General features: G+C 45.4%; 2 protein-coding genes across 5 annotated transcripts in view; one reads left to right on the forward strand and one right to left on the reverse strand.

The window, feature by feature from the left end:
• The window catches only part of SYN3 (synapsin III), a 523,616-nt gene that overhangs the window by 152,984 nt on the left and 346,415 nt on the right, over positions 1–24,217 (forward strand). For 2 of the 4 annotated variants that reach the window (XM_006170337.3, XM_006170335.3), the window contains 2 exons: positions 805–964; positions 2,083–2,172. In XM_006170337.3, coding sequence (XP_006170399.1) covers positions 805–964; positions 2,083–2,172 — 250 coding nt within the window. The remainder of the gene's footprint in view (positions 1–804; positions 965–2,082; positions 2,173–24,217) is intronic. The other 2 variants (XM_006170336.3, XM_027769029.1) reach the window with 1 other exon arrangement.
• Positions 4,934–24,217, reverse strand: part of TIMP3 (TIMP metallopeptidase inhibitor 3) — a 67,422-nt gene continuing 48,138 nt past the window's right edge. Inside the window, exons 2-5 of the mRNA XM_006170334.1 lie at positions 22,547–22,629; positions 10,660–10,771; positions 9,870–9,991; positions 4,934–8,825 (exon numbers count right to left, since the gene is read on the reverse strand). Of these exons, the coding sequence (XP_006170396.1) occupies positions 8,628–8,825; positions 9,870–9,991; positions 10,660–10,771; positions 22,547–22,629 (515 nt within the window). The 3' untranslated portion in view covers positions 4,934–8,627. The remainder of the gene's footprint in view (positions 8,826–9,869; positions 9,992–10,659; positions 10,772–22,546; positions 22,630–24,217) is intronic.

A 24,217-nucleotide genomic window follows, 5' to 3' on the forward strand; every position in this document is an offset into this window, starting at 1 on the left:
GGAAGGGGGCCCTTCTTTTTTTTGTTTTCTTTTTTTTTTTTTTTTTTTTCTTTTTTTTTTTTTTGCTATAGGGCACATGCGCTCGCCAGAAAGACAGAGGGAGACAGAGAGATAGAAAGCGAGAAATCACCCTGCAGGGGGGATGGCCATGCCGTAATTCCTTCTCCTCCATTCTCCTCTCGGGATCTTGGGCACACACACACGCCTGGCGTGAGTTTAAGCCACGGGTCCAGGACTCAATCCACAGTCGGCTACATGGGAGTCCAGCGACATAGCCGTTACGCCAACTGCTGGTCCCCCTGCTGTTGGTTGTTGAGAGCCAGACCCCGGAGACTACAGGGACCTAGCCCTGCAGTCTTTTTTAGCAAGTGACTTAATCTTTCTGACCCTCAGGATACTCATCTGTAAAGTGGAGTGATACCCACCTCCTAGGGCAGTTGTCCTCATGGTAAATATGTAATGCGTACTTCTGGTGTAGCACCCAGTACTCGGTTAAGTCTTAGTTGATTCACTGTGTTATTTGATACCTTTTTTAAAATTACAAATGAAATAGATATTCAATAGAGGAAATCTAGAAAACAGCCAAAATTTAACAGAAGAAGATGTGTGGTATTTTCAATTCTTTAACTGAGCAGTTGTTTCTTTGTTTCTGATCTTTCTCCTCCACATCCCCCAGGCCCATTCTGTCCTGAACTGAGCGCTCCCATGGCAGTGACCACAGGGTCAGTGTTCCACCCAGCAAGCTGTGACTGATGCTCTGGTGCCCATCAGTACATGTGCTAACACTGTTAACCCCTCTCTCAGCAGATCCTTCAAGCCAGATTTTATCCTGGTCCGTCAACATGCCTACAGCATGGCCCTGGGTGAAGACTACCGAAGCCTGGTCATTGGCCTCCAGTATGGAGGACTGCCTGCTGTCAACTCCCTCTACTCCGTCTACAACTTCTGCAGCAAGCCCTGGGTGGTAGGTTATGTGCCAGGCTGACTTGCAGGGCTCTGGGAGGTAGCAGGTAGACTTTCAGCCCTGAAATGAGCTCATTCCTTAGCATGGGAGCCTCCGTAGTGAAAAGAATCTTCAATAAAGAACTGAATATACAACTTAGATCACAGGACACCTCTTGGAATGGTTGCCTTAAAAATATTATATAATAACATATTATAGGGCTGGCCCCATGAACTAGTAGCTAAGGGAGCTGGGTCCTATGTGGTCAACCATTGTTGGAATCCTGGCCCCAGCAGCTTGAAAAACATGCAAGGCATGTGTGTATGCATGCATGCCCCAAATTCTGATAGGATGAGAAAATGAAGGAAATGGGATTACAGCATGTCCACGCCCCAACAGAGGACGCATTCTCCCTCTCCCTATCCCTCTCTCTGTCTCATTGTCTCTCTCTTTCTCTAGCTAGTACATGCACCCTCTGACAACATATTTTTAAAATTTTGGGACCAGCAGTTAGCATAATGGCTATGTCGTTGGACTCCCATGTAGTTGACCACAGTTCGAGTCCCGGATCCGCAGCTTAAACTCACACTGGGTGCGTGTGGGCCCGAGATCCTGAGAGGAGAATGGAGGAGAAGGGATTGTGGTGTGGCCATCCCCCCGGGGGGTAATTTCTTACTTTCCGTCTGTCTCTTTCTGTCTTTCTGGTGAGCTCACGCACCCTATAGCAAAAACCTCTCCAAAAAAAAAATTTTTTTTTAATTTTGAGTCCAGGGAAACTGGATCCAGAGTTTATGTAGTAAACCACCATGCAGTGCTGCCTCTCCAGAAGGGCATTGCAGGTGGGGGATGATATGAAAGTCATTAGCAGGTTGTGCTGTGGACTGTGTGAAATCTGAGGATGTAGTAAGTGCTCATTCAATGCCATTAAACTGAACCCAGTGTTCCTACTTTCTTAGTCTTAGATAGGAAGGGAGAGGTCAATGCCACCAGGTGATTGAGAGGATGAAGGATGAGCCAAGGAATCCAGCCATTTTTTGGAGGGGACAGTCACTGGAACTGAGCTCAGAGCAAGCAGATGTTTGAGGCCCAGCCATCCTGGTAAAAATGGCTGATGAATGTTCTCTCTTCCTCTGTCCTAGTTCTCGCAGCTCATTAAGATCTTCCACTCCTTGGGTCCTGAGAACTTCCCACTTGTGGAGCAAACATTTTTCCCGAACTATAAACCAATGGTGAGTGCCCATTTTTACTCTGTTTATTTTTATAATGTGAAGAGCACAGATGTCTGTGTCCTCAGTCCCTTTGAACTTTGGAGATGGGCTTATATGAAGGAAGAGCCATAATGTCTCCTAGGAGTGCCTGGCTTTCGTAGGGGAAGAGTCATCTCTCCAGTGGAATTCAGACAGTAAGACAAATGGCAAAGGCGGATAACATTTCTTGGAACCTTGGGAATTTTCAGCAAATCTTAGGATAGTATGTTGGAGCCAGAGGTTGCTGATAAAAGTAAAAGATGTTTTCATGGTGGAATATTATTTCACTTGAGCGCTTTCTGGGGCCTGGTTTCAACTCTTATTGTAATAAAGACAGTAATATTTTATTTGCACTAATTGTTCAAGGGCAGTTTCTTAACATGTGTTCCTTACTTTCTAACTTTCGAATGCATCTGAGGTTCTCTCTGGGAGGCAGCTTAGCTCAGAGAACATGGGATAGCCTCCCTTTGGGAGATACTGGGTAAAAGAGGTTAATGTCTACTGAATGAGGTAGAGAGTTCTCCATCCATAGCTAGAAGAAGTTTGGTGGAGAAGTTCTGGGCAGGTGGGAATAGTCCATGGAATGCTTGTTGCATAGTTGGTCATCTTAAACTGGTCTAAAGAATGTAGCCATGGCGCCGCACTTGGTCTTGCAGTGACTATTAGTCCATGGTCAGGATAACAATAGGGTCTTTTATAATCCCAGCATGTGTGTAATCCCAGGCTCAGACTGCTGAACTGGATGACTCTGGAGACACTAACAGGTAGGTCTATAGGTTTGATGAGAGAGCAGTCTAAGTTGGCAAAGTTTCCTATTGATTATTTTCCCCCTATGTATGATCCAGTGAGAGAATGTGCTCACATGTGCTGGTTGGGATCTGAAGGGGATGTGTAAAACTTGGCATATTCCCACAAAGTGTGAACATAATGGAGAAAATTCAGGTCTCATCATCAAACCAGCTTGAGTTGAACTTCCCACTTGTGGAGCAAACATTTTTCCCGAACTATAAACCAATGGTGAGTGCCCATTTTTACTCTGTTTATTTTTATAATGTGAAGAGCACAGATGTCTGTGTCCTCAGTCCCTTTGAACTTTGGAGATGGGCTTATATGAAGGAAGAGCCATAATGTCTCCTAGGAGTGCCTGGCTTTCGTAGGGGAAGAGTCATCTCTCCAGTGGAATTCAGACAGTAAGACAAATGGCAAAGGCGGATAACATTTCTTGGAACCTTGGGAATTTTCAGCAAATCTTAGGATAGTATGTTGGAGCCAGAGGTTGCTGATAAAAGTAAAAGATGTTTTCATGGTGGAATATTATTTCACTTGAGCGCTTTCTGGGGCCTGGTTTCAACTCTTATTGTAATAAAGACAGTAATATTTTATTTGCACTAATTGTTCAAGGGCAGTTTCTTAACATGTGTTCCTTACTTTCTAACTTTCGAATGCATCTGAGGTTCTCTCTGGGAGGCAGCTTAGCTCAGAGAACATGGGATAGCCTCCCTTTGGGAGATACTGGGTAAAAGAGGTTAATGTCTACTGAATGAGGTAGAGAGTTCTCCATCCATAGCTAGAAGAAGTTTGGTGGAGAAGTTCTGGGCAGGTGGGAATAGTCCATGGAATGCTTGTTGCATAGTTGGTCATCTTAAACTGGTCTAAAGAATGTAGCCATGGCGCCGCACTTGGTCTTGCAGTGACTATTAGTCCATGGTCAGGATAACAATAGGGTCTTTTATAATCCCAGCATGTGTGTAATCCCAGGCTCAGACTGCTGAACTGGATGACTCTGGAGACACTAACAGGTAGGTCTATAGGTTTGATGAGAGAGCAGTCTAAGTTGGCAAAGTTTCCTATTGATTATTTTCCCCCTATGTATGATCCAGTGAGAGAATGTGCTCACATGTGCTGGTTGGGATCTGAAGGGGATGTGTAAAACTTGGCATATTCCCACAAAGTGTGAACATAATGGAGAAAATTCAGGTCTCATCATCAAACCAGCTTGAGTTTGAATCCTAGTCCTTTTTACTTACTGAGTCTTGGGCAATGACTAAATTTCTATAAGCTTCAGCTTTCTCAGCTGGAAGCCACGAATGATAGTGGAACAGCTCAGTGGGTTGCTGAGATTTCACACAATTGTGTGTATAAAGTGCTGTGCCTCGTATATGATAGGTACTCAAAGAAGAGTAGCTTTAAAACAGGGTCAAAAGCTAAGATCTGGATCATTGTCAACAGTGGGATGAAAACTGGCCAAAGAATCTGCAGTTGACTCAGCCCATTGAGGGTGACTGTCCTAGTGTAAACTCTGGGAGGGGGTCACCAGCTCTCATGGGACCTCAGAAGTTTCTGGTATTCCTAACCAGGCTGAGGCATACTCAAAATTTCAAGCAGGCAATTGGCATCTAGCAGTGATATTTGCAGACCTCCTTCCCCCACCTTTTCCAGGTTGGAATTCTTAGGAAGAAAACAAGAAAGGCTGAATCAGGAACCTGGTCTGGGGGTACTCATGCCACCCGTAGGTGATTAAATGGAGAGATCCAAATTCTATAGAATTAGAGCGAACCCTGGCAACAGAATCAGGGAACAAAGTCAAAGCTAGATTAGCAGCCAGCAGGGAATCTAGGATTCCTGTCCTGGAATTCCTCCTGCCCAGGGAACGGACTGGGGCAGAGTAGCCTACACTGTGCAAGTAGGTGAAGGGAAGGAGTCCCAGTGGCAGTCAGGACACAACAAAGCAAGACAGCAGGTGTGTGATAGAAATAAAACCACTTTACTGTTTAGAATAAAGGACACACTATAAAAAGTGAACATTATGCAACATTATAAGACAATATACATTCACGGAATATAAAATTCATAAATAACATGGAGGAAAACTGTAAACAGTGCTACAAAATTTAGCAACAAATACATTCCTTCCAGACTGGGTTTTCTCTGGTTGGTTTCGCTCCATCACTTCTGGGTTTCAGGACAGCACACTGGCTAAAGGGAAAAATGGAGGCACAGGAGACTCTCAGGAGCCCCTAACCCAAAGTGTGAACAATTCTCTAAGTTCTTTCTTCCTCTCACCTTCAAAGAGCCAATTTGAAGTTGTTGATATCTACCTCCTTTGCATTCCCCCATTTTGTTTTGACATTAGACTTTTAAAACATTTCTTTCTGATACCCTAATGATGTTTTTACTTTAGGTAGCCAGGAACCAAAAACCTGGGTGCCATCTTGAGGCAATCCACATTGTTGATCATCACATACAAGATGAATGGGAAAGGCTGGGGCAGGGTACTGTCTCCAAGGGTCACAGTATCTCCTAGACAGACCTATTCCAATAAGTCATTTATTTCTTTAATTGTTCAAGAACCATGGTGTGAAAAATGGTATTCATGAGCTGTAGCTCAACCACTATAGGCAAGCTGGAGCTGGGGGCAGTGTGAAAACAGAAGTCTCCTAGTAATACCTACTTTGGCCATTGCAGAGCACTGGCCTCGGAGGCAAGACCTGGCCATGGGCTTACTCAACTGGGAGTCAGAAGAAATGCCCAGAGGAGGCACAGAGATCTTGGACTCATACCTCCTGTTGCCTTGGATTTTTAGGAGAAATCATGGTTTCTCAATTGAGTGGGCAGAGGGACTTGGGGTGCTGAGGGGAGTAGCAGTGTCCTCAGGGCCAACTGGTGTAGAACAGGATGTGAATGTAATTCCTAATTTTATTTCCTTCTTCTTTGTACTCCAGGGGCCAGTAGGCTTCTGATAGGGTGGAAGCTGGAGGAGTCTCAGTTACTGGTTAGTTCGATTCGCCAGTCTAGCTGTCTGCCCAATAGAAGTTTTTACCCTCCATTCTACTGTAGAATTTGATTCAGGAAAATGGCGGCATGTGGGTTTCTTTTTTTTTTTTTTTTTTTCTTTCTTAAACACAATGACACATATTACAGTCTACATATGACACAAGATTTAGCAAAATAAAACATTCACGATATGATTGTAATACAGAAGTGTCTCAGCTACATAAATGACTTTAAATTATACAGTAAGTGAACAGGTGAAATAAACAAAGCTATAGCTTATAGAAAGCTCAAAAACCGCCCTCTGACAACATCACTTTGCAAAACACTCTTCTTTGCCCAGACCTCCTCACCAGGGTTTAGCAAATAGGACTGTGGTTTCATCAATTTATCTACTCTTCTGGGAAACTTCAGGTACCTCATGCTCAAGCCTCACCCCAGGTCCCTCCTTGTGTAAGTAGAGGTGACCACACCAGAGACCAAGAATGGCCAGATGCCTCACAAAAGAGATGCTGATGGCTGTGTATATGGGAGGGCACCTGTGCAGATTGGGTCAGGAGCTCTATCTTGCAAGACTTGAAGTGAAATTTGGAAAACTCCTACATGTCAAATGCAGGGTCCACCCTTTGAAAACCACTGGCCTGCTCATCTCCATTCCACATGTTCATACTGCCCCACAGCCAGGACCAGCTTCTCATGTCCCCCTGTAAAATTGTGTGACCACAAGGGAAAGGTACAAAGTAATTAAATCAATCCCAAAGAAACCTGATGCCTTTTCTGTCTTCCCACTTGGGAGTTCTGGTAAACTCCTTGCCTGGGCATTTGTGTGTGTGTGTGTGTGTGTGTGTGTGTGTGTGCAAGACACTACAGTGCGTTGTCTGCTTTTTTTTTTTTTCTCTCCTGTTTCAGTTGGCAGCTCTGTTTCCTAAAGTGGAATGAACTGAAGATACAGATACTAAAGAATAAATACCCATACTCTGAAAAATGTGAGAGCAGTCATGTTAAATGTCACCATCCTATCATCCCCAACTCTGTAAAGTATACATTATCACCTACTCTTGGCTTCTCACTTTCAACCCTAAAATTTAAAATAATTTTACTTCATAGGAGAATTTATATTATAGGTTTATTTCAAGAAACACAGCAAGAACCCTACAGCTGATCTCAGAGTCAGGCTCCTCAGTGATCACTAATTTTAATTCTATGAGGTGAGGCCCTCAAGAGGTGGCATTCACCGCCAGTGAGCAGAGGGAAGGATAATGAATTGTCTTCAAACCCAGGAGAGGTGGCCATCCAGCCAAGGCAGGACACTCCACCACTATCCCTCCTGAGACCAGGCCCCTGATCCACAGTAACTCTCATCTGCCATCTAAGCCAACCAGTAAGGCAGTTTAATGGAGGCCCCCCCAAACATAAAGCAGGAGAAAAGGAGACAGAGGTCAGAGGACCCCAGTTATGGGGAAAAGAGGGTCCTAAGGGTTTTCAGAATTTCAAATTTTAATTAAAATGAAAAATAAGATCAACTTGGAATGTCATAATTTTCTTCAAACAAGCAACAACAACAAAATAGGAGATATTAAACTATTGGCGTATTTAACAGCATTGAACAGAATTCTGTGTCCTGTAAAAAATTAGCTTATGTCCCCGTGTGGGTATATGCAAATGTGTATACAAACACATCCCCCTATGTGAGCTAAACACTACTTCCGAAATAGCATCCTCTACCCAAATCTACTTGGCTATATCTGTGGATAGTGTATGGTGAGTGTATTTCTCCAATATACATAAAGGCAAAACCCCCCAGCCAAGTCTACTAGAGTTTTCCAGGAGGAAATCTTCTGGGAGGTGGGAAGAGGAAAGACATTCATCTCAGTCTTTCACCTGAGCTTTTATACAAGGCAGGCAAATTGCCTCCTGACCTCAGGCAGACATTTAAGTTTTCACCAACTAAGAAAGCTCTGTTATTCTGGCCTGGCTAGTTGCTCTAGACTCAGAAACATCTGGTCAACCCAAGCATCATGGGTTGGGGGAATTGTGCTGCATCATCACTGACCCTGTCTTGTAATTTCTTCCTTTCTTCCATCATGCTTGCATGCAGACACAAGCAAACACAACCTGGTTGGGACATGCAGTAGCATCTTCGCAGTGTATTGATCTTCCCCATACCTCAAGTCTATCTGCTTGGGCCCTTCTGATCCTGAAACAGTTGGCCTTTCAGCAATGTCCTTGTCTGTGACCTTTGTGTATTGGGGTGGAGAATAAGGGAAAAGGGAGGAGGATCTGGGAGATGGTGAAGTGGGAACAAGAAACAGGTGTAGATATTACAATGCCCGCATGGGGTAGTTTTTCAATTTTTGTTTTCCTAAAAAAATATAGATTATATTGTCATGAAGAAGAGGAGACATTCCTCATTCTTTCTGGCATGGCACCAGAAATTCCCAGGTGGAAACGGGTGATATCAAAAACAAAAAGAAGGGGTAGGGTGGGGCCAGGAGGATAGTTCCAAATAAGCTCCATATGACAGCATAGACTTTTCTTTAAGTGTTCGAAGTGCTAAATTTGCAAGAAAACAGGCACTAATTTCATTGTCATCATCTGGGAAGAGTTAGTGTCCGAGGGAAGCTCAGCGGGAAGGGAGGGAAGTGAACTGGGGACAGGTCTGGTGCTCAGGGGTCTGTGGCATTGATGATGCTTTTGTCCGGGGGAGCCCATCCTCGGTACCAGCTGCAGTAGCCCCCCTTCTGCCGGATGCAAGCATAGTGTTTAGACTGGTAGCCAGGGTAGCCAAAATTGGAGAGCATGTCGGTCCAGAGACATTCGTTCTTGGAGGTCACAAAGCAAGGCAGGTAATAGCAGGACTTGATCTGCAATTAGATAACAGCCAACAGCTGGTGAACTCTGCCATGATGGGCCAAGCCTGATGCTGCCCAGGTCTGCATTCAGACTCTCAGATCACTACAGGGAAAGCCCAGTCACAATAGTCCTAGTGATAATAATTTAACACCTACTATGTACAAAACATCCTACTATGTGCTTCTGTGTTACTTCTTTTAATTCTCTTAAGTTTTATCTCCCTTTTACAGATAAAGAAGTGCAAAGTCAGAAAGGTTAAGAAACTTGCTCCAGGATACACAGCTAGTAAATAACAGAATTAGACATTTGAGAGGCCCTTTTCTCTCTCAAATAGTAAAAGGCATAGATGGGAAATCTCAATGTTGTAGGGTATTAAGGAATTAGACATATTAAAGCATAAATTTTGGAGTCCAGCTGTCACAGAGTCAGCTGAAAACCAGACTCAGCAGTGTGAGCTAGGGCTAGTTACTTCGACTTTGAGCCACTATTTCCTCATCTGTAAAATGGGGATAATAGTAATTAAAGACACACAGCGTTGTTTTAAGGATTAAGTGAGAGAATGGCCTGACTCTCTTCCACAGCAGGAAGGCTGTGCCTTAGCCCTGTGCTTGAGTCAAAGAGGTGAACCTGGCTGAAGAGGGACCTCTGAAGCATCTGGTATCAGCAATCCTACACCAGCTTAGCCTCCTTGGATGGGAGCCACCGATGAGTCAGCTGCCAGGGTCCACTTGAGAGTGCTTGGCAGGACCTGTAGTTGCTCTAGCCCTGAACCTTCAGGAGGGATCAGGGACATCGAAGAGCACCCATGTCCCAGAGACTGCCAGGTGGGCATCATGGAGGCACAGGTTATGGTAGAAAACCTTTCTCCTCTCACCTTCCTCACTGCCCAGCTTGAAGGCAACATTCCTTACCACCTCTGCTTGATCCTGCCTCCCTCTGCCCTGGCCTGTCACATATGCGCCTTTCCCAGCACAAGGGCCCAGCACCCAGTACAGCAGAGGTCAATGTATCTGGGGCTGTGAGCCAGCACCTCCCTCCCCGACCCCAGGGCTTACCTTGCAGTTACAGCCCAGGTGATACCGATAGTTCAGCCCCTTGCGCTGGGAGAGAGTGAGCTGGTCCCACCGCTCTACAAAGTTGCACAGCCCTGTGTACATCTTGCCATCATAGACACGGCCTGGAGAAAGACAATAAAGGGGGAAGTTGTTTTGTCCAGTGCCTTGTCACAGGGAAAGAAGTCACACTCGTGCTGCTCCCACATGGCCAGGTGCTATGCAGGGTGCTTTTCAAACCCATGGTTTTACTTCAACCTCCCTGACATCTTTGAAGATACATTGTGTCCCCATTTTCCAGGTGAAGATAATGGAGCTTAGAAAGTCTAAACAATTTGCTGAAGATCCCAAACCCATTAAGTACTGGAGGTAGGACTAGGAACCAACTCTGCTCCCACCATAATGGTTTCCATTTTTGTTTTCTCTTTGACTACACTGACTACTGAAAAGGAGGTAACTTGCACAGGCTGACCTAACAGGTTGGTTGCGAGGTGCTGCTACAGGACAGACCATCCCTTCTAGTCATAATAAACTGAACAACCGTAGAATCAGATCACCTCTGCAGAGCCAGCGTAGAGCTGAGACTACAACCCAGCTTCAGTGTAGGTGCCTCAAGCTCTCACCACTGGGAGCTGAGCTGCATTTACCATCAGAGACTTGGGGCAATTGAATGGACACCTGGTTAATGTACTTGGGACATTGCTAAATCAGCCACTCCTTCCCTGTCCGTCCAGAGTAAAGGAATGGTGGGCTCTGGCCAGACCTCGGCCTCACTGTGAGAGTTGACCATTACCTGTCAGCAGATACTGGTACTTGTTGACCTCCAGCTTAAGGCCACAGAGACTTTCTGAAGCTTCTGTGTGGATGTATTGCACGTGGGGCATCTTGGTGAAGCCTCTATACATCTGTGGGCAGAAAGAATGTCATGAGAGGAGGCTCAGGAGCCAGAAAGCATGCTGCCATTTGTCCAAAGGAATCTGGTTCCTCTTTTGATCCTGAGTGGACAGTCGTTGACCTACCCACTCCAGGGTGCCCTACAGCCAAGACAAGGCCCCTGGTCTTCTGTTTTTCTGAGCCATGGTTGGTGCCTTCCCAGGAAAACCTCATTCAACCAGTCACAGACACCATTCAACTGCCTTGCAACACTTCTCAGGTACACACTTTCCACAAATCCTAACACCTTTTCAGAAATCAAAGAGGAAAAAGTCCCTCCTACCTATTGACCTCAGAACGTAAGTCCTAAGAAGGCAGCATTCTCATAACATCTTATGCTATTTCTCCAGTGTATAAAAGCATCCCCCCTTAACATTCCCCTCACAACCCCAGGAGGGTAGCCCAGGAGGTAGAGATCATTATCAGTCCCATTTTACATATGAAGACTGACAGAAATTCTGTTCCTCTAGAGAAACTTGAACTCAGGTCAGGGACACTAGGTTTTTTTCTGAGCATCCAATGAAGTCATTTGGGTTCCTTCATCCCAGATAAATGGGATTTATAAAAACATTTATACAAAAGGTTTGTATAAATTTTTACATTTATATAAAACTCAGAGGATTTTAACTAAATTCTTTATTATCACTGGGCTGGACCCTATGAAATTGCTGCTATTTGACCATTTTTATCTGCAACTGTGGTTCTCAACTGGAGGCAGTTTTGTTTGGATCATTTCACAATGTCTGGAGACAGAGATGTTGGGAAACATCCTACAATGCTTAGGACGGCTCCCATGACAAAGAATGATCTGGGCCCAGATGTCAGTAGTACTGAAGTTGAGAAATCCAGCTCTAATAGTAACCCATTTAATTCTGATGACCCTAGGAGGTAGGAACAATGATACCCATTTTATAGATGAGGAGCCTGAGCCCCAGGCAAGTTAAGTAGCCTGTGTAAGCCACACAGTTGGCAAATGGCAGAGCTAGGATTCCAAGCAGGAACTGTGCCTCCAGAGTCCATGCCATCTGCAGCCCCTGGAGCTTATGATCAAATGGTTTTGATGCAGGCAAATGCTATTTGCATGTACAGCTATCATGCCTCCCTTATCACATATGTTGTCATTGGTGTGAACATGGCACAGGCCGAATCTCCCTTGTGATCTCAGGTCAAGTCTGTGTTATACAGATCTGAATCTACCAGGGCAATGCTGTTCACCATGTGAGCTGGTGAGTGTAGGGTGGGCACTGAGCTGTTGCCCAGTCCCATTATCCCTGAAGCACTTAGAGTGCACAGGCCCTGGACTGTTGGTGGTCTCTGGGCCCATCCTAAGGGTTTACAAGAGGACAATGTCTCTACTTTAGTTCCTGGCATGCGTTATTAATTTACTTATGGTAATTAGTACAAAGCCAGACATCACCTCATTGGTGTCTCATCAAAATGCCTCCCATTCAGTCTGATGGACTGGCTTTTTCTCCTCATCATCCTTTAAGTACTGAATGGCTGGCAGGCCTAGGTGGTCCACAAGGCCTTTTACATCATAAAGCCATCTGCTGGACCTACAGCATTTGGGAGCCTCTGCCTGTTTAAGGGGCAAGCTAAGTCTAATCTACTCAGGCAGGCTCCCTTGTGCATCCCTCTTCCCCCTGAGGCATGCCAGCTGAACAAAGAAACACAGCTAAGCACTTAGAGAAGTGCTGTCCACACTTGGTGTTCAGCTATGCCATGGGAGGACTGGGCTAAATCAAGTCATAAAGATGACCTCCCCAGGGATGGTCGGTTCATCTCCAGAGTAACCAGGACCACGTTTAAGAGTCCTATTATGTATGTGCCATGGAGTGTGGCCTTCAGAGAACATTCCTTGCATTTAACTGCTGTGCAGAGCAACTTCTCAATTTGGTGTGGGCATTCTTAAGGTTTTGGCAGACCCTCAGCTAAGTACTCCCTTTAGCTCTTTTGGGCCTAGGCTATTGGAACCTTAGCTCCTTCTGCATCAATCTCCCCCTGCTTCACAGGTGAGAATCAAGCCTCTCCATAGAGTCTGGTGAACTGAATTGTGTAGGAAGAACTCCATTAGTCAATAGCAATTTGGCATTGCTGCTCCTTCTTAAGTTTGAAGGGACCTGTATTTTAACTTCATTTCTAGCACTTGCAAACTTATAAATGACTGAGTCTCACAAATACAGTGCTGCATTTGAAGGTCAACTCTAAAAACATGGTAAAAGTAGATTTTATTCAGTTAGTTTTCTTTTCTCTGTAATAATTCTATCTTGATCTAAATGTTGACCCTAAAAGTATCATTAGGCTTGCAATCACAGAGATCTAGAATGGATTTAACAAATTTAAGAGGGTCATAACAGGTTTATAATGTCCTGAAATCAGAATTTCAGAATTAGAAGGAACATTAAAAGTAATCTGATCCAACCATCAATAAGGAGGATTCGTGGCAAATTCCAGTTTTGGAGTCTGATAGTCAGAGTTTGAATTTTGTCTGCACCACATATTAGCCATGTGGTAAGTTACTTAGCTCTTTGGGCCTCAGTTCCCTCATCTGCAAAATGAGCCGAACTGTTTTGGAGAATTACATGACTCAGAATAGCACTTGGCACACCGCATCCAGGAAAAGTCGGCTTCGAACCTAAAATTTATAAGGAGAGGAAGGAAGGTTTGATCCTCTCTTCCTAAGTGTCTTTGCCCCAACTTGTTCCTTAGCCAAAATAGTGATGGCTGATTCAGAACTTCAGATGTGAGCAGGTTATTCTTCTCAACTAGTCTCTGCAAGGCTTGGACCCTCCTTCTTGGCACTATCTGCACAAAGTCCCTTGTGGGTGAAGGGACAAATAATGTAAGGAAGACATTTCTGAGTCTGGGGGCATCTGTGTATTTGTTATGAGATGTTGTCTCAGCTCTACAATGGCAGCATGAATGCATTCAAACCCACAGCTTATTAAAAGGCCAAGCAACTGGGGTTTGGAGACATCAGGGCCCTGACTGAGATACCAAGGATAGGGTCTTTCTCTTGTAGAATGGGCTGCCTAGCTGGAGATGCAAAGCGCCTGACATAGAGTCAGTCTCTGTAGAGGGCTAGACAAGGGTCTTAAACCATGAAGAGTCACAAACACTGAAAGAATAGGAGTGGAACCCTGTGGGCTGGGTGTCACAGAGGCCTGTAGCTGGAGCATTAAAGGCAAGACCTGTTGTTGTTCATTTGGTTAGATAGATCACTAAAAAAAGGGAGTCCCCAGGGCTAAGCATTGCCATTACCCAGCAAATCTGTCCTGCCCAAATCAGGACATACAAAGCACATGACCAGTGGGTGTCCCCAGGGGACCTCGTAGGACAAGCAGGGACATAATGTCCCCCACATGCAGTCCCCTGCAGCTAGCCTGTGATCATGTCCCTACTACACAAATAATAGCTCTTGGCAAAGTGGACCTCTTTCTCATGGTCCTGATGGGAGATAAGCATACCACTCCTGATCCCCCATTCCCCCATGCCCTACACAGATTAGAGCGGCCAGTTCTGGAAACTTCCATCTTTGTCCAACAGCCCAGTGTCTCAGTTCCAGCAAGTCTCCAGCTTTGGGTGTGCAATGCGAACACCTTCACCCCCTTCACAATCACACCATGGGTCTCTGCACACTCAGGGTGTGCCTGAGAAGTAGATCTGAGGTTCCAGAGTTAGCAGACAGGATGAGACCTGCCTGCGTTCTGTCAGAAAGAGAAGAGGGGTCAGACAGGGTGTCTTGAATTTGCACGTTCTCCAAGTTCCTTTAGTTCTGCTCGAAGTGAGCTCTTGCTTACCCTGTCTGACTCTCTGGGGTAGACTCTCTAATCCGCTAGAACAAAACCACCCAGCGACCAATGCCAAACTCGGAGGGCTTGCCTCTCTCCCCCATCCCGCCTATAAAGATTTTTTCTGATATACCCTTTGCACTGTGTTTCACATCAAGAACTAGTCGACCGTGGTTCACGTCCCAGACCCAGTGGCTTAAATTCACGCCAGGCGCATGTGCATGTGTGCCCAAGATCCTGAGAGGAGAATGAAGAAGGGATTGTAGCATGGCCATCCCCCCTAGGGTGTGATTTCTCGCTTTCTGTCTCTCTGTCTCTCTCTTTCTGGCAAGCACACATGCCCTATAGCAAAAACTTCTCTCAAACCTAAATAAATAAATAAATAAATTCTGAAATTTTTTTTTAAATCATAAAAAAAAGAACTTTATACACTACAGGATGACAAACCAATAACTCCAAATCTCTTTTTGTTTGCTGTGGAGACCAGAAACAAGGAATATGGAGGAGCAGCTAGCCCCCACAGTGGGTAGAAATTATGAATCAGTCTGCTGCTCCATTGTTCTGTTATCTCCCTGTAGGCAAAGACCCTACAGTTTTGCTCCAGCTTTTAGTTTCAGTTTTTAGCCATATGATCTTGACTAGTATGTAACCTGCTAAGTCTCAGTTACCACCTACAAAATAGAGGATATTGTTATGTACTTCACAGTGCTCTTGTGAGGGCTTGACCTATGCAAAGGCTTAGCAGAATGCCTGGCACATAGCAAATGCCCAAGAGATGCTAATAATGTGGAGTCTTATGTTAATTATAACAAGTATAATCTTTGTATTCCCAGCTTATAGCAGAGAGAGGGTGGGAGGATGGATGAACTATAGCTCCTATTCCTAGTCCTCACCTTCTCTGATAGGCTGATACCTAGAGACCAGCAGAATCCAGAGATCTTTCTGTATAGAAAGTCACTAACTAGGCTAGTAGGAGGGTCAGAGTTAATAAGAAGCCAGAACCAGCAGGTGACGTGGTGGTTAAGGTGCTGAGCACTCCCACATGACTGACCATGGTTTGAATCCTGGACCTGGTGACTTACTTTCTCACTTTCCCTCTGTGTGTGTGTGTGTGTGTGTGTGTGTGTGTGTGTGTCTCCCTCTGGCCAAAATAAAATAGATGAATGAATAAACAAAATTAAATAAATAATTTAAAAACAATAAGAAGCCTCCAGGACCACCATCCATCCTTTTTACTATCATTGGTAGTATGCCAGACTACCATGCTGGAAGCCACATGACACCCACAGTTTGAATCCCTGGACTAGTAAGCCTGAAAATGCATCAGGTGCATGTGTGCATGCCCAGGATTCTGGTGAGCCAGAGGACTGTAGGAAAGGGGACTGCTGTGTTAACAGAGCCCGTGGAAGGATTTTTCTCTTTCTCTCTCTTTTTCTCTCACATATGTGTGCACACACACACTCTATCATGAATTTTAAAAATAAGCATTAGAATATGAATGATGATTGAAGTAGAATGGTAGAGAGATTTCAGGAGTCATGTAAAGAACACAGGATGAGGGACCTCTTCCATGGCCTGGTGGTTAAGGGAGCCAGATCCCACACTGCCAACCATACAGTTTGAATCCCAGCCCCAGCAACTTGAAAACTACACTGGACACATGATACATGCCCCAAATCCCAAAAGATGGAGAAAGGAATTATAGTACGATCATTGGGGTGTTCTCACTCTCTCCCTCTCCCCTACTGGTTTCCGTTTCTCTCTGGTAAGCACATGTACTCCCTGACCAAAAAAAAAAAAAGGATTGGGAAGGAATGCCAATCCCTCAACTTGGGAACCAGATCTGCTCTGAATTAAATATTAAATACATGACTCTGGGCAAGTCATCGCCCCTTTGAGTCTCTGTCAGAAGTAAAATGAGTGATTTTAAACAAGCAAGCACTCTGATTCCGTGTACCTAGGTCAGGGATGGTGCCTGGAAAGTTTACACCCTGGCCTGGGGTGGAGGGTCATGCTCTGAAGCTGATGGGCCGGCAAATTTTATTTGGCCTCTAAGTCACCCCCGGTGGCTGGTCTGACCAGGGAGGGGAAAATGGGACATTCCGCCCACAGGAGGGGCCTCTGGCCACCTGGTGTCCAGGCCCTGAAGGCAAGAAGCAAGATAAGCAAGCTTAGAAACTAGTGCCTCCCAGCGCTCTGCCGGCTATGGAGTGTCTCATAATGAGGATTGTTCCAGAGCAGGCAAGCGAATGTGTTTTCTGAACCTCTGCTTTGGTCTAATATGCTTTGGCATTCCTTCACCAGCTGCCAGAGGTTGCAAAGTGGGTTTAAGGGGTTGTTGTTGCTCTTGCTGGTTCCCCACCTCCGCCCACTCTTCTCTCCCTGGGGCAGTCTGAAGACATAAACTGGTCTCATGACCAAGCTTAGGCAGCCAAGGGAAGCTGGCCAGGGCTGACTCTGGACATTACATAACCAGAAGGCTGTGGCTGTTTCCAAAATTGAATCCAAAGCAACAGGTTCCACAAAATTAGTACATTTAGCCTCAGGCCCAGGACACTGGAATAATGAGGCCTGGAAGTCGACCTCCTGGATGGTTGGGTACCACCTGTGGTCTGTACTCCCCCACTCCTTTGTACCTGAGCATGAAGGCTTACCCCCTTGGGAGAGTCTCACCCTCATGCCCTGATGAGGTGGATAAGCACTCACTAAGACCCTGTTGTATGCCATGTCCCACCCTAAGTGCTGGGGATGCAGAGATGAGAAGGGTTGCCATTTACTTGGTCTTGAGCACATCCCACCTGGAACTTCTAACCAATCATGCACCTGTCTTTCTCCCAATCTGACCTTAGTTCCTAAAGGGAGAAACTGCATATCCATCGTGGGCTCTTGGGCCCCCTAGCTCTGCATAGAGCTCACACATAGGGAGGTGCTTACAGAAGTGGGTGATGGACCAGTTGCTGAGTTGTGTGAAATGAAGCCCCAATCCTTGTGCTGAGATAAACCCCCTTCCACTATCGGCTCCTGTTCTGAAGTTGCACTGCCACTGCCAGTACCCCAGGGTGCACAGAACACCTGGACTGGGAGGGCTCTTAGCACTAAGCACAACTTCAAGCCCATCTATACATTTAAGAGATGAGGCCCAGGAAAAGGACTGAGTCCAAAATGAACAAACTGTTAGGTTTCGAATCTAATATCTTTATCTTAATGCAGACTTCCTTAAGTGCTTCATTATGTTCATGTGCTCAGCAAAATGCTTCACAATATGAATGTACATAGTAAATGTTGCTAACTACCTGGGACACAGGAAGATAACTAGAGCTGAAAAAAATAGAGAAAGTGAATGCAGCTCCTACATTGGAACAAGGCTCCTGTGATCAGCACAGGTTTAGTGTAAAGATCTGAAGGGTGTACACTTAAGTAATTACCTCAACAACCACTTAAGCATTACTGAATCCCAGCAAGTCAGAGCTTGGAAGAGTCCCTGGAGACCTTCTCATCCAAACCCTCAATTTATAATTGAGGAAAAACTAAAGCCTAGAGAGGGTCAGTGACTTGCCCAAGGTCCCATAGATATCAGGTAACAACACTACCTGCTCTCTGGTCCAGCCTCCTACCAAGTGCCCCAAGTGACTCCACCTGCACTGGTTCTGGAATGAAGCAGCCACCAGCTCTATTCCTCACCCATCCATTTCGACTGCCTCAGCAGCTCCCTGTCCAGCAAGGCATGAGAGCTAGGGCTGACTAGGGCTTCAACACTAAAAAAACACGTACACCAGTTCCAACCTACTTTGCCTCCCATGGCCAGGATTCACATGGCAAAAACCCAGAAGCCCTTCTGGAGCCAGGCTGATGATTTCACTCACCTTCATCTGCTTGACGGTGTAGACCAGAGTGCCAAAGGGCCCTTCCTTCACCAGCTTCTTTCCCACCACCTTGGCCCGGATCACTGCAGAGAACGAGACAGAGACAGAGAGGCTAGCAAGGCCTGAATCACATCAGGAATGACCTCTCAGGGTGTATGCTAGCCTCAAGGGTCCTGGGATTATTCTCTTATTTTTGCACCAAATCAAGTAAATATTTATGTTTGTAAGAGTGAGAATTTTCCAAGAGACACTGAGATGAAAGGGAGGTGTGGAGGAAAAAGAGAAGCAGCCCTCATTCAAGTTAACTGACTCAAATAATCACAATTTCCTGCCCCCAAATTCCTAGATTATATTCACCCCATACTCTGGCAGGGGATAGAGGGGGTTTCATGACCTCACCATAACCCCAAATCTACTTTTGGCAGTGCCATGGCCTCCCAAACCACATTCTACTGGGTGCTTTCTTAACTTCCAACTCATTTGGGGCTCTTTGTTTGCATGTGTAAATCTGCCACTTACTGACATGCCACAAATGGTGATGCACCCCACTCCCTCAATTTACCATTCAGCATCCTGATGGGATTCTCAGTATCCAGCCCTTAGAAACAAGGGGTTTAACGGAGTCTAAGTCAATAAAGAAGAAGTGGAAGAGAGTGCATTTGGGAGTGGGGGCTCAGGAGCCAAACCAAACAGTTTCAATCCCAGCTCTGCCATCTATGGCTATTGTGACAAGCAAGTAAGTAATTTTACTTCTGGCCTCCATTTCCTCTTCAATTACACAGGAAACTTAGTGGTGCCAGTCTCCTAAATTAAAGGGATTAGAGAAGATGACACACATTAAATTCTTGACACTGTCTTGGATGTAGTTTGCATTAGATAAATGCTATTAATATCATCATCGTCACCAAAAGTGGGATAGGCAGACCATGAATGGATTATTACGATAAATACAGCTCTCATTTATTGCACACTTACTATGCGCAACAGTACATTTCACTTACTGACTCTCCTTATTTGCTTGACAAGGGCAGTATTCACAGCTACATTACATAGATATGAAAACGGACAGAGAGGGGAAGCAGTTTCCTCTTTCGGAGCATTTATTTTCTGACCTGTGAAGAGGGTGCAGCTCTACCTAAGGGAATTGGAATGAGGATTAAGCAGACAATCTCGTGAATTTTTTTACTACAATGTCTGGCAGAAAGGAGCTACTCAGTAAAAATACTAGGTGACCATCGGTACAGAAATAGACCCAACATGTCAAAGGCTGAAAGAGGCATTCACCACGTGCAGTGGAACACAGACCACAGAGGACTTGACTTGGAGATTCTAAGAGGCTACATCTTCTCTTTCAACTTTATGTGGTAAAGTAGTGCCCCATAGCTGTCTTGAGTTATTTGTAAAGCCAGCACATGAAGAAGCATATGGACAGGTCTTGAAAACAAAAACTAGAACTTTCGGAGAGTAACATTCATCGGCTCAACCAAAGAGAAAGTCATCTAGTACCACAAACCAATGACAAAAGGCAGGCGAGTCTGCTATAGGGGCAGAGTAGCCCCATCAAGTGGGGATAGATGGTCTCTTGATTGGACTTTGTCAAGGAGCAGAAGGAGGTTTGCTTACTTCGAGCTGCAAATTGAACTCTTCCATCTCAAAGAATCTGTCACTCACATATGTGTGCACACACACACTCTATCATGAATTTTAAAAATAAGCATTAGAATATGAATGATGATTGAAGTAGAATGGTAGAGAGATTTCAGGAGTCATGTAAAGAACACAGGATGAGGGACCTCTTCCATGGCCTGGTGGTTAAGGGAGCCAGATCCCACACTGCCAACCATACAGTTTGAATCCCAGCCCCAGCAACTTGAAAACTACACTGGACACATGATACATGCCCCAAATCCCAAAAGATGGAGAAAGGAATTATAGTACGATCATTGGGGTGTTCTCACTCTCTCCCTCTCCCCTACTGGTTTCCGTTTCTCTCTGGTAAGCACATGTACTCCCTGACCAAAAAAAAAAAAAGGATTGGGAAGGAATGCCAATCCCTCAACTTGGGAACCAGATCTGCTCTGAATTAAATATTAAATACATGACTCTGGGCAAGTCATCGCCCCTTTGAGTCTCTGTCAGAAGTAAAATGAGTGATTTTAAACAAGCAAGCACTCTGATTCCGTGTACCTAGGTCAGGGATGGTGCCTGGAAAGTTTACACCCTGGCCTGGGGTGGAGGGTCATGCTCTGAAGCTGATGGGCCGGCAAATTTTATTTGGCCTCTAAGTCACCCCCGGTGGCTGGTCTGACCAGGGAGGGGAAAATGGGACATTCCGCCCACAGGAGGGGCCTCTGGCCACCTGGTGTCCAGGCCCTGAAGGCAAGAAGCAAGATAAGCAAGCTTAGAAACTAGTGCCTCCCAGCGCTCTGCCGGCTATGGAGTGTCTCATAATGAGGATTGTTCCAGAGCAGGCAAGCGAATGTGTTTTCTGAACCTCTGCTTTGGTCTAATATGCTTTGGCATTCCTTCACCAGCTGCCAGAGGTTGCAAAGTGGGTTTAAGGGGTTGTTGTTGCTCTTGCTGGTTCCCCACCTCCGCCCACTCTTCTCTCCCTGGGGCAGTCTGAAGACATAAACTGGTCTCATGACCAAGCTTAGGCAGCCAAGGGAAGCTGGCCAGGGCTGACTCTGGACATTACATAACCAGAAGGCTGTGGCTGTTTCCAAAATTGAATCCAAAGCAACAGGTTCCACAAAATTAGTACATTTAGCCTCAGGCCCAGGACACTGGAATAATGAGGCCTGGAAGTCGACCTCCTGGATGGTTGGGTACCACCTGTGGTCTGTACTCCCCCACTCCTTTGTACCTGAGCATGAAGGCTTACCCCCTTGGGAGAGTCTCACCCTCATGCCCTGATGAGGTGGATAAGCACTCACTAAGACCCTGTTGTATGCCATGTCCCACCCTAAGTGCTGGGGATGCAGAGATGAGAAGGGTTGCCATTTACTTGGTCTTGAGCACATCCCACCTGGAACTTCTAACCAATCATGCACCTGTCTTTCTCCCAATCTGACCTTAGTTCCTAAAGGGAGAAACTGCATATCCATCGTGGGCTCTTGGGCCCCCTAGCTCTGCATAGAGCTCACACATAGGGAGGTGCTTACAGAAGTGGGTGATGGACCAGTTGCTGAGTTGTGTGAAATGAAGCCCCAATCCTTGTGCTGAGATAAACCCCCTTCCACTATCGGCTCCTGTTCTGAAGTTGCACTGCCACTGCCAGTACCCCAGGGTGCACAGAACACCTGGACTGGGAGGGCTCTTAGCACTAAGCACAACTTCAAGCCCATCTATACATTTAAGAGATGAGGCCCAGGAAAAGGACTGAGTCCAAAATGAACAAACTGTTAGGTTTCGAATCTAATATCTTTATCTTAATGCAGACTTCCTTAAGTGCTTCATTATGTTCATGTGCTCAGCAAAATGCTTCACAATATGAATGTACATAGTAAATGTTGCTAACTACCTGGGACACAGGAAGATAACTAGAGCTGAAAAAAATAGAGAAAGTGAATGCAGCTCCTACATTGGAACAAGGCTCCTGTGATCAGCACAGGTTTAGTGTAAAGATCTGAAGGGTGTACACTTAAGTAATTACCTCAACAACCACTTAAGCATTACTGAATCCCAGCAAGTCAGAGCTTGGAAGAGTCCCTGGAGACCTTCTCATCCAAACCCTCAATTTATAATTGAGGAAAAACTAAAGCCTAGAGAGGGTCAGTGACTTGCCCAAGGTCCCATAGATATCAGGTAACAACACTACCTGCTCTCTGGTCCAGCCTCCTACCAAGTGCCCCAAGTGACTCCACCTGCACTGGTTCTGGAATGAAGCAGCCACCAGCTCTATTCCTCACCCATCCATTTCGACTGCCTCAGCAGCTCCCTGTCCAGCAAGGCATGAGAGCTAGGGCTGACTAGGGCTTCAACACTAAAAAAACACGTACACCAGTTCCAACCTACTTTGCCTCCCATGGCCAGGATTCACATGGCAAAAACCCAGAAGCCCTTCTGGAGCCAGGCTGATGATTTCACTCACCTTCATCTGCTTGACGGTGTAGACCAGAGTGCCAAAGGGCCCTTCCTTCACCAGCTTCTTTCCCACCACCTTGGCCCGGATCACTGCAGAGAACGAGACAGAGACAGAGAGGCTAGCAAGGCCTGAATCACATCAGGAATGACCTCTCAGGGTGTATGCTAGCCTCAAGGGTCCTGGGATTATTCTCTTATTTTTGCACCAAATCAAGTAAATATTTATGTTTGTAAGAGTGAGAATTTTCCAAGAGACACTGAGATGAAAGGGAGGTGTGGAGGAAAAAGAGAAGCAGCCCTCATTCAAGTTAACTGACTCAAATAATCACAATTTCCTGCCCCCAAATTCCTAGATTATATTCACCCCATACTCTGGCAGGGGATAGAGGGGGTTTCATGACCTCACCATAACCCCAAATCTACTTTTGGCAGTGCCATGGCCTCCCAAACCACATTCTACTGGGTGCTTTCTTAACTTCCAACTCATTTGGGGCTCTTTGTTTGCATGTGTAAATCTGCCACTTACTGACATGCCACAAATGGTGATGCACCCCACTCCCTCAATTTACCATTCAGCATCCTGATGGGATTCTCAGTATCCAGCCCTTAGAAACAAGGGGTTTAACGGAGTCTAAGTCAATAAAGAAGAAGTGGAAGAGAGTGCATTTGGGAGTGGGGGCTCAGGAGCCAAACCAAACAGTTTCAATCCCAGCTCTGCCATCTATGGCTATTGTGACAAGCAAGTAAGTAATTTTACTTCTGGCCTCCATTTCCTCTTCAATTACACAGGAAACTTAGTGGTGCCAGTCTCCTAAATTAAAGGGATTAGAGAAGATGACACACATTAAATTCTTGACACTGTCTTGGATGTAGTTTGCATTAGATAAATGCTATTAATATCATCATCGTCACCAAAAGTGGGATAGGCAGACCATGAATGGATTATTACGATAAATACAGCTCTCATTTATTGCACACTTACTATGCGCAACAGTACATTTCACTTACTGACTCTCCTTATTTGCTTGACAAGGGCAGTATTCACAGCTACATTACATAGATATGAAAACGGACAGAGAGGGGAAGCAGTTTCCTCTTTCGGAGCATTTATTTTCTGACCTGTGAAGAGGGTGCAGCTCTACCTAAGGGAATTGGAATGAGGATTAAGCAGACAATCTCGTGAATTTTTTTACTACAATGTCTGGCAGAAAGGAGCTACTCAGTAAAAATACTAGGTGACCATCGGTACAGAAATAGACCCAACATGTCAAAGGCTGAAAGAGGCATTCACCACGTGCAGTGGAACACAGACCACAGAGGACTTGACTTGGAGATTCTAAGAGGCTACATCTTCTCTTTCAACTTTATGTGGTAAAGTAGTGCCCCATAGCTGTCTTGAGTTATTTGTAAAGCCAGCACATGAAGAAGCATATGGACAGGTCTTGAAAACACAAACTAGAACTTTCGGAGAGTAACATTCATCGGCTCAACCAAAGAGAAAGTCATCTAGTACCACAAACCAATGACAAAAGGCAGGCGAGTCTGCTATAGGGGCAGAGTAGCCCCATCAAGTGGGGATAGATGGTCTCTTGATTGGACTTTGTCAAGGAGCAGAAGGAGGTTTGCTTACTTCGAGCTGCAAATTGAACTCTTCCATCTCAAAGAATCTGTCACTCTT

This window comes from Tupaia chinensis, unplaced genomic scaffold (genome assembly GCF_000334495.1).
Source record: "Tupaia chinensis unplaced genomic scaffold, TupChi_1.0 Scaffold148234_1, whole genome shotgun sequence".
In the NCBI taxonomy this organism is placed as follows: domain Eukaryota; kingdom Metazoa; phylum Chordata; class Mammalia; order Scandentia; family Tupaiidae; genus Tupaia; species Tupaia belangeri.